At 41.2% G+C, this 10,000-nt stretch overlaps 1 protein-coding gene across 1 annotated transcript in view; it reads right to left on the bottom strand.

Moving 5' to 3' along the window:
- fras1 (Fraser extracellular matrix complex subunit 1) overlaps positions 1-10,000 on the bottom strand; it is a 173,298-nt gene that overhangs the window by 1,079 nt on the left and 162,219 nt on the right. Inside the window, 8 exon segments of the mRNA XM_061071022.1 lie at positions 499-645; positions 919-1,124; positions 6,162-6,172; positions 6,174-6,320; positions 6,412-6,528; positions 7,690-7,849; positions 7,942-8,049; positions 9,095-9,245. Of these exon segments, the coding sequence (XP_060927005.1) occupies positions 499-645; positions 919-1,124; positions 6,162-6,172; positions 6,174-6,320; positions 6,412-6,528; positions 7,690-7,849; positions 7,942-8,049; positions 9,095-9,245 (1,047 nt within the window).

Raw genomic sequence — 10,000 nt, forward strand, 5'->3', positions numbered from 1 at the left:
TAGTCTTTATATATATATCTATGGCTCTGACAGCTAGACATATTCTTAACCACTTTCAGATCCGACACAGCAAGATACATCCCCCCCCCCCTTTCCTCTAATGCATATTCAGTAACTGTGGAACAGCGGCGTTTTCCTTCAGGCGTTTGTTTACAGCTATTACATTTTTATGTAATAATTTAATAATTTATTTGACGCCAACGGAGCCATTTGGTCTTTATATATATTTATGCACGCACGCACACACACACACACACACACATCCACACACACTCCACTAACTTACTGTTCTTTGTTATGATAACAATATTTTCAAATTACTAAACGTTATTCACATATAAATAAGGAATAAAACAACAAAATCATGCATTGAATTCCAACTCAAATATGAGAAATATGAGATTGGATCAGTTTTTCTATATTTTTTCTAACGTCTACTTTTCATTTTTTACAGGCTCGTCCAAAATATAGTTTCTGTCGACAGGCGACTCCACGCACCTTGTAGAGGGCGTCGACCTTCATGGTGAAGCCGTCCACGCCCGGCATGGCGGCTACGGGCTGCAGCTCCACGATGTCGGAGGCGAAGTTAGCCTCGAAGGGAACGTCGTGGAAGTAGTTGTCGCACACGTCCGGTTGTTTACGATCCTGCAACGAAAAGAGAGAGAAGATGATCAATTGAAAAATGAAGGACTATAAGGTTGAGGAGTTTGTAATTTAACTTTAAGAGTAAATAACGTCTGTAGCATAGTTTATAAAGTCATGCAATATACTGTACATGCAGGCAAACAGAGATTAGAGAAGATTTGAATGTTGAAGAAGGTCAGTGAATCAAATAACAAGCAGGATTCACACGGTGCAGCAGGTGAAACTATAAACTTCTCATCCTGTTGCATCCCAGTCCAGAGGAGAGTCACTGACCAGCAGCAGGAAGCGATGCTTGAGGTGCTTGTTGGGCTGGATGCAGCCGTACTGAGGCCCCTCGTTGTACAGCGTCCCCGTGGGGTCAAAGAAGGGGACGTATCCGTCCCGGCCGGTGCAGAGGTAAACCTTCTCCAGCTGCAGCTTGTAGGCTGCGTTCAGGTTCTGATCAGGGTTCCACAGCACCCGGCCGTACATGGTCTGACCTGCAGGGGGCGGCAGAGGAAACAGTTCTCTCAGGTTTACACAGGAGCATAAACATCTGTCGCTTTAATGAGGTCATGATTTTCTAAGGTTCATTAATTATCACAGACTGAATATAGGAACAGAGAATTGTATTCATATTTTATGAAGTAAAATAATCATCAATTTCTTTTAATGAAAATAGGAGGAAGGAGATCTACTAAAAGTTTGTTCTTCCAAGACTCAAATCTAACAAACCTCCAAACTGATACATCACGATTAAATCTGTTGTTTGAGCTGTAAACTGAATTACACGACTGTTCTATAATGAAATACATTAATGCAACAATCTATTGGTCTAACGTTGCTCATAACCGGGTTTGCCAGTTTGGTGATTTTCTCACTAAATCTGGCGACTTTCCAAATCCTCTGGCTTACAGAGCGGGTTGTAAGTGTCAATATATCTTCACTGTCACTGGAAACACGAGTCATTGAGTTCAGTCTCTTCATCGATGCAGAGTCCACATCGTGATGCATCTAAGAATCGAGACATTTCCACACCTCTAGTGCAGAACGTGGAGAAACTGAACCCCCTGACAACTAAACCAAAGTTAGATAGTCTCTTCTGGATAACCTTGTCCCGAGCCCGGATAAAGGAGGAGGGCTGATTTCTGTAATGTGGATCTAGACAAAGCATTAAAGTCATGAAGTTATTTTGAGAAGTGATGGCCTATTTCAATGGCAAGATAAAAAAAAATGTCAAAAAAGAATCAACAGAAGAATACAGTTGGTTTTGCCTTCACTTGAAAATAAAAAGAGACAGAGAGATATTTCTTCTCATGTTGAGTTAAAAAAAAAAAACCGGTTGGACACTTCAGTGATCGTTTGGATGCCTTCAGCCTGGAAGGACAGGTCCCTGGCTCCACTTCAGTTGCGAATCTGCATTCTCAACACTAATTAAAGTTCAAGATGTCTATCTTTTAGTTGAACATTCCGTTTCAGAACGAACTGAAGAATGAATTTAACCTGAAGCACTTTATGTGTGTCTTTGAAAATGTCACATGTTTGACGGTTAAAAAGAATTATCTGCAAATTCCAAGACAGAATGTTGCACAGTGCTCATAACGCCACCTAGTGTTTCAGAACATCTTGGACCTTGTGATCTGTACATTAGGACAAACTGCCTCCTCAGTGGACAGGTTAGTGGACAGGCAAAGGACCAAAAGTCATTTTAGAAAGTTCTCATGTTATCTTCTTATAACTGACTGTGTTCATGTTCCTGATAAGTTTGGGTTTTATTTGTTATTTGATTATATAAAAAACAACTTCACACTTATGCATAAGTGGGTCAAAAATGACCCGGTGAGGTTGTTTTCTTGAAATATCTTCGTAATTAAAGTTTTTTATCATTTCATATTCCAGGTATTCCTCAAAAAACATGTTTTTGATAAAATGCCATTTACATTTTTAACTTACCATTTATACATTTTAAGAAATTGTAGTTTTTGTATTACTACCCCAAGCTTCCATAAGTGGGTCAAAAATGACCCGCATGCATTTTCTATGGAATCCAATGGGAACCTTTGATTCTTATCAACTGTGGCTGTCAGGAATAAATTAACTGTGGACCACACAGACTATATCAGAAGTTTCACCCCTCAAGAAGATTATTTTACACAGCAAGAGCTGATACGTGTAAGTATTATCTTTATATGGACGGAGAGTAGCAACAGCTAGAGGAAAAGAATGGAAAAATGTCACCAAAGATGAATTCATGGCCTTAATTGGATTGACCCTGCTTGCAGGAAGTGAGAAGAACTGGGATGTATCAGTCCGTGAGCTGTTTGGGAGTCCTCTACATAATCCCATGTACAAGGCCACTATGGCTGTTGGAAGATTTGAAGACATTCGCCGTACCGTGCGCTTTGATGATAAGAGGACCAGAGCCTTCCGACTGGAAACAGACCATATGGCAGCCTTCCGCTATGTATGGGATCTGTTCCTGGTCAACTGCACACAGCGATTCATCCCCAGTGATTGTGTCACTGTGGACGAACAGCTCGTGCCATTCAGGGGTAGGTGCAAGTTTCTACAGTACATGCCAAGCAAGCCCGCCAAGTATGGCCAAAAGATCTTCTGGGTTTGTGATGCACGCATCCCCTATGCAATAGATGGTATAGTTTACCGGGGGGACGACCAGGGGAAGAAGTTCAGAAGAATCTGGGAGAAAACATTGTCCAGCAGTTGTGTAGTAGATTTAGAAACACAGGTCGCAACGTCACCATGGATAACTTTTTCACCAGTGTGCCTCTTGCGCAGCATCTCCTGGAGAAGGATCTCTCTATTGTGGGGACTCTACGTCCGAACAAGACAGACATCCCTCCTCTGATGAAGCCTTCCAAGTCCAGGAGTTTGGATTCAATGACAGCCTTACCATGGTCAGCTATGTCAGAAAGAAAGGCAAAGCTGTTGTGCTCCTGAGCACGATGCACCACGACAAAGTAGTGGATGAAAATAGCAGAAAGAAAAAAACAGAAGTGATCACATTTTACAAACGGAGGTGTAGACACCACTGACCAGATGGTTGGCACCTACACCTGCAAGCGCCAAACACAGAGGTGGCCCATGGTGCTGTGGTACAACATAATGACATCGCCACCCTGAATGCCTACACCTTTTTCACGGCTCAGCACCCAGAATTCAAGAGCGGCATCGACAATGCACGACGGCTCTTCCTCAAAGAGCTGTCAAAGGAGCTTGTCACACCACACATGAGGAGTCGACTGGAAGGCTGCCCCCAACTGAACAGGGCCAACCAAAGAGAAAGAGGTGTCAGAGTTGCCCAAGTAACAAAGACCGCAATGTCAACAACAGGTGTGGGAAATGCAATGTACCTGTGTGCAATGATCACAGCCAGAAACAGGTAGTTTGTCTGAACTGCACACAGTGATGAGACAAGAAGGCAAAACAGGGAAAAGAGAGAGGAACTGTCAATGACTGGACAGTTACACACACACAAACACACAGACACACACAGACACACACACACATACACACACACACACACACACACACACACACACACACAATGGATGTTCACATTTTTCTATTGCTGTTCTGGGTAATTTTATTTTTCAAAAATGTTAAAAAGTGAAAAATAAAGATATTTCAAACATGAAATCATTCTTGTGTGGTCCTAAATATAATACAAACTATTATACAAGTGATTATTCTTAACCAAAATCAATGAAAATGGCATAAAAACCCATTGATTCGAATATGGGTCATTTTTGACCCACTTATGGAAGAGTGTAGGGTCCAGTCACTCGTGCATCTAAGGGTTAATGAGGACATGATTTTCTAAGGTTCATTATGTATCACAGACTGAATATAGGAACAGAGAATTGTATTTATCTTTTATGAAGTAAAATAATCATCAATTTCTTTTAATGAAAATAGGAGGAAGGAGATCTACTAAAAGTTTGTTCTTCCAAGACTCAAATCTAACAAATCTTCAAACTGATACATCACGATTAAATCTGCTGTTTGAGCTGTAAACTGAATTACACGACTGTTCTATGATGAAATACATTAATGCAACAATCTATTGGTCTAACGTTGCTCATAACCGGGTTTGCCAGTTTGGTGACTTTCTCACTAAATCTGGCGACTTTCCAAATCCTCTGGCTTACAGAGCGGGTTGTAAGTGTCAATATATCTTCACTGTCACTGGAAAACACGAGTCATTGAGTTCAGTCTCTTCATCGATGCAGAGTCCACATCGTGATGCATCTAAGAATCGAGACATTTCCACACCTCTAGTGCAGAACGTGGAGAAACTGAACCCCCTGACAACTAAACCAAAGTTAGATAGTCTCTTCTGGATAACCTTGTCCCGAGCCCGGATAAAGGAGGAGGGCTGATTTCTGTAATGTGGATCTAGACACAGCATTAAAGTCATGAAGTTATTTTGAGAAGTGATGACCTATTTCAATGGCAAGATAAAAAAAAATGTCAAAAAAGAATCAACAGAAGATTACGGTTGGTTTTGCCTTCACTTGAAAATAAAAAGAGAGAGAGAGATATTTCTTCTCATGTTGAGTTAAAAAAACAAACCGGTTGGACTCTTCAGTGATCGTTTGGATGACTTCAGCCTGGAAGGACAGGTCCCTGGCTCCACTACAGTTGCGAATCTGCATTCTCAACACTAATTAAAGTTCAAGATGTCTATCTTTTAGTTGAACATTCCGTTTCAGAACGAACTGAAGAAGGAATTCAACCTGAAGCACTTTATGTGTGTCTTTGAAAATGTCACATGTTTGACGGTTAAAAAGAATTATCTGCAAATTCCAAGACAGAATGTTGCACAGTGCTCATAACGCCACCTAGTGTTTCAGAACGTCTTGGACCTTGTGATCTGTACATTAGGACAAACTGTCCCCTCAGTGGACAGGTTAGTGGACAGGCAAAGGACCAAAAGTCATTTTAGAAAGTTCTCATGTTATCTTCTTATAACTGACTGTGTTCATGTTCCTGATAAAGTTGGGTTTTATTTGTTATTTGATGATGGAAAAACAACTTCACACTTCATATTTGGATTTGCTCATAAAGACAAACGCTCATTGCTATCGTTTCATGTCGGGTGGTGGATGTTTGCAAACAGGGATCGAATGCATCAAATTCATTAAGTCAAATGAAATTAGAAAGTTATTTATATTGTAGACTGTTTGTTCTGTACATTAGAACAATCTGCCTCCTCTAGTGGACGGGACATGGACCAAAAGTCCTTTCAGATAGTTTCTCATGTCTTCTTCTTATAACTGATGTCATGTGTTCATGTTACTGATAAGTTTGGCTTTTATTTGTTATTTGATGATGGAAAACAGAGTGTCACAGTGTCAAAGCTGCACTAATCTTTAAATCTAGCTGAAACTAAACTTCTAAACAACCACACCCTCGACTCTTCATTCCTCAGAGACGGCTGCCTGGGCCTTTTCTCTTCCAGTGATAAGCAGAAACCTAAATATCTGTAGGAGGAGTGTTTGAACTTCATGCCGTACCCATGGAGAATGTAGTCCATCTCGGCCATGGACACGTCGGCGGTGGCCGGGTCCATCATGAAGACCTTCTCGTTGTTGCACAGCTGAAACTCCGTGTTGAGGGAGTACACCACCGGGACGGGCCTGTTGGTTTGCTGGAAGGCGATCGGCACCAGGAACCTGACAGAGTGAGACACAATCAGGTTACAGTGTGTGTGTGTGTGTGTTTTAACTCTACACTGCTGGAAGTGTGCGGGGGGGGACGACATACTTCTCCGGAGCGTGGGCCGTGCAGGACAGAGCTTTGTCCCCGGGGTCGATCCACGGCTGAGTGGGCTGGACGGTGCACGGGATCAGGAAGACGGTGTACTCGCCAGAATAGTCCTTCCTGTTGGAGGGTAAACATCAGAACAGGAGGATTACCGACGAGGTAAAGTGACGACCGAAGCCTTCTGGGCATAGATATCATATATAAAGACTAGATGTCTCGTCTGCGTTGCCGGCCAACGGAGACGAACGTCCGCACATGGCGGCCATCTTGCTAGGGGGCAGCTCGCTCACCCATAACATTGTGTTGGTAGTGGTAAATAACCATAACTTGCTCAATTTTCAACCGATTTTTAAAGGGGTTGGTTTGTTATAAGATAGATAGATAGATAGATAGATAGATAGATAGATAGATAGATAGATAGATAGATAGATAGATAGATAGATAGATAGATAGATAGATAGATAGATAGATAGATAGATAGATAGATAGATAGATAGATAGATAGATAGATAGATAGATAGATAGATAGATAGATAGATAGATTACTTTATTCATCCCCGAAGGGAAATTAAGTTGTCATAGCAGCCGGTATATTTGAATACAATAAAATACAATACAATACAATAAAATATAAAATATTGAGGTAGAAAGAATAAAAAACAGAAGCACAAGATAAAATAAAATAAAATAGATAGATAAGGTCAGAGATGTAGATATGTGACTGCATACTTATGAATAATTATGTTATTTTCTAAAAAAAATATATAATTTATGCAGTGTCATAACTACATCTCTGACGTTTATAACAAACCAGATAGTTTAAAAATCGGTTGAAAATTGAGCAAGTTATGGTTATTTACCACTACCAACACAATGTTATGGGTGAGCGAGATGCCCCCTAGCAAGATGGCCGCCATGTGCGGACGTCCGGCTCCGTCGAACGAGACATCTAGCCTTTATATATAAATCTATGCTTCTGGGTTTTTTAAGGTTTTTCCTGATCCCTTCTTGAATCCATCTTCCTTTTCTCTGTCCATCTACAAGCAGCACGTCTGGATGTGAAGTCGTTGGAAGCTTTGACTAGATTCTACATTTAGAAAACTTATCCTTCCTAAAATACATTTCCCAGCAGCCCTAGCTTGATCATGTGACACTTTTCCATGCGCTTGAACATGTCACGTAAGTATATGAATGTGAAAGAAATAATCTCAACACCAGCTTCAGGCTTTCAGACGACAGCAGCACCCCCTGGTGGCAGCTCTGTGTGGTTGCACTGACCTGCTGTAGGAGCTGGTGGCCCTCCACAGCTGGTACGGAGAGTCGAAGGTCTGGGCGCTCCACAGCAGCTGCATGTCGAACTCGATGCCGCCCAGGTGGTCGGGCGCCATCAGGTGGGACTTGTGTCCGGGGAGGGTGTGGTGCTCGGGGACAAACTGACCTGGAGGAGGGACAACATGGACGGACAGTTAGACCAAAGGAAAAGAGTGGCTGGGGAGATATAAGAGTCTGGGAGTTCTCCTCGGAGCCGACCTCTGAATTTGGCGTGGGTCTTGAACTCGATCACAAGTCGTCCGTCTTCTCTGATGTAGATCCTGATGATCTGGAGTCGGGCTGAGAGGACGCTGTCCGTCTGGATTCCTGCAGACGGGAGACACCCATCGTTTCATGTCAGGGGGTGGGTGTTTGCAAATAGGGATCAAATGCATCTCTACATTAAGGATAACCCTAACCCTAATTAAAAAGTTATATATGTTTTTAGACTGTATGTTATGTGCATTAGGACGAACTGTCTCCTCAGTGGACAGGTTAGTGGACAGGCAAAGGACCAACAGTCATTTTAGATAGTTCGCATGTCTTCTTCTTATAACTGATGTAATGTGTTCATGTTCCTGATAAGTTTGGGTTTTATTTGTTATTTGATAATATAAAAACAACTTCACACTTCATATTTTGATTTGCTCATAAAGACAAACGGTCAATGCCATCGTTTCATGTCGGGTGGTGGATGTTTGCAAACAGGGATCAAATGCATCTCTACATTACATCAAATTAAATTAAAAAGTTAAATATATTTTAGACTGTTTGTTCTGTGCATTAGGACGAACTGCCTCCTCCATGTTAGTGGACGGGACATGGACCAAAAGTAATTTTAGATAGTCCTCATGTCATCTTCTTATAACTGATGTCATGTGTTCATGTTCCTGATAAGTTTGGCTTTTATTTGTTATTTGATGATAGAAAAACAGACGTCATGATTGACAGCTGAGACTGATTCGTGATTGGTCGACGTGTTCTCCATCTTTATAAACAGTCTCTGGGTCACACTACTGAAAACTAATTGAATAAACATTTCTGAAACTACTCATGAATACTTGGTCTCTATAATTATTATATATGTAAATAAAGGTGTTTGCAAACAGGGATCAAATGCATCTCTACATTAAGGATACCCCGAACCCTAATTAAAAAGTTATATATGTTTTTAGACTGTAGTTCTGTACATTAGGACGAAACTGGACATGGGACCAAAAGTCATTTTATAGAGTTCTCATGTCTTCTTCTTATAACTGATGTCATGTGTTTTTGTTCCTGATAAGTTTGGGTTTTATTTGTTATTTCATGATGTACAAACAACTTCACACTTCGTATTTTGATTTGCTCGTAAAGACAAACTGGCTCTGACCTGTCCTCCAGAGAACGGTGTCGTAGAAGAAGGAGAACTCCATCTCAGTGTGATGCTCCAGAGACGCCCAGCCTCGTGGGGCCGTAACGTAGATGTAGGACACGTAGAGCGGAACCTGCACCGTCAGGAAGGACTGAGCCGAGTCCCGGACCTGAAGAGGAACAACCACACCACTTAATGTTGAGTTCTGCTTCTTTATCGTATTCAGAGCTGAGATTTCACCACCTTTTCTCGACCAAGGACATTTTAACTTTGGTTCATTTTTATTTCTAGTGTGTCAGCAGATTCTAAAGCAGTGAGATTCTGTGAGAGCAGCCGTCAGAACGTTGGGGCGCTAAACAACAACTGATTCAAGTTGACACTTCACTCTGACCTTGAAAGCAGCATCTCATTGTTTCCAGAGTCAAGAACGTTCTCTCCTCAAAGTCTGACACGTTCTCAGAATAATGTTTAACCCCTTATTGCCTGAATTAATTTCCAATTATATAAAAAAAATGATTATTTGTGTTTTGGGCTGTCATACAGATGCTAAATTAAGTGGCGATTGTTAATTTCAATACAGCATATACAACAGATATAAATTTAGGTATGAGGCAAATTAGCGACATTAGGCATAACCTTAATTTAACAAATTTTCCAGTCTCTGGTATGTAGATTATTATATTGATGCTGCTTTTGCTTGAAATTGAATAACAACATATGTTTCTGTACAATCATTGCTGTTCCATCATCACAGTATTTCAAATACAGCTTAATACCTCAAAATAACTTTGCTGCACAGTACCAAGGGGCTAGTATGTATTTTACACTCCGACCACTAGATGGCAGCAGAGAACTTCCAATACCTTCATGGTATGTGTAGTTCTTGCACTCGGTGGCATTAAGACCTGAATGGGGTTTGAGGCG

This window comes from Limanda limanda, chromosome 5 (genome assembly GCF_963576545.1).
Source record: "Limanda limanda chromosome 5, fLimLim1.1, whole genome shotgun sequence".
In the NCBI taxonomy this organism is placed as follows: Eukaryota; Metazoa; Chordata; class Actinopteri; order Pleuronectiformes; family Pleuronectidae; genus Limanda; species Limanda limanda.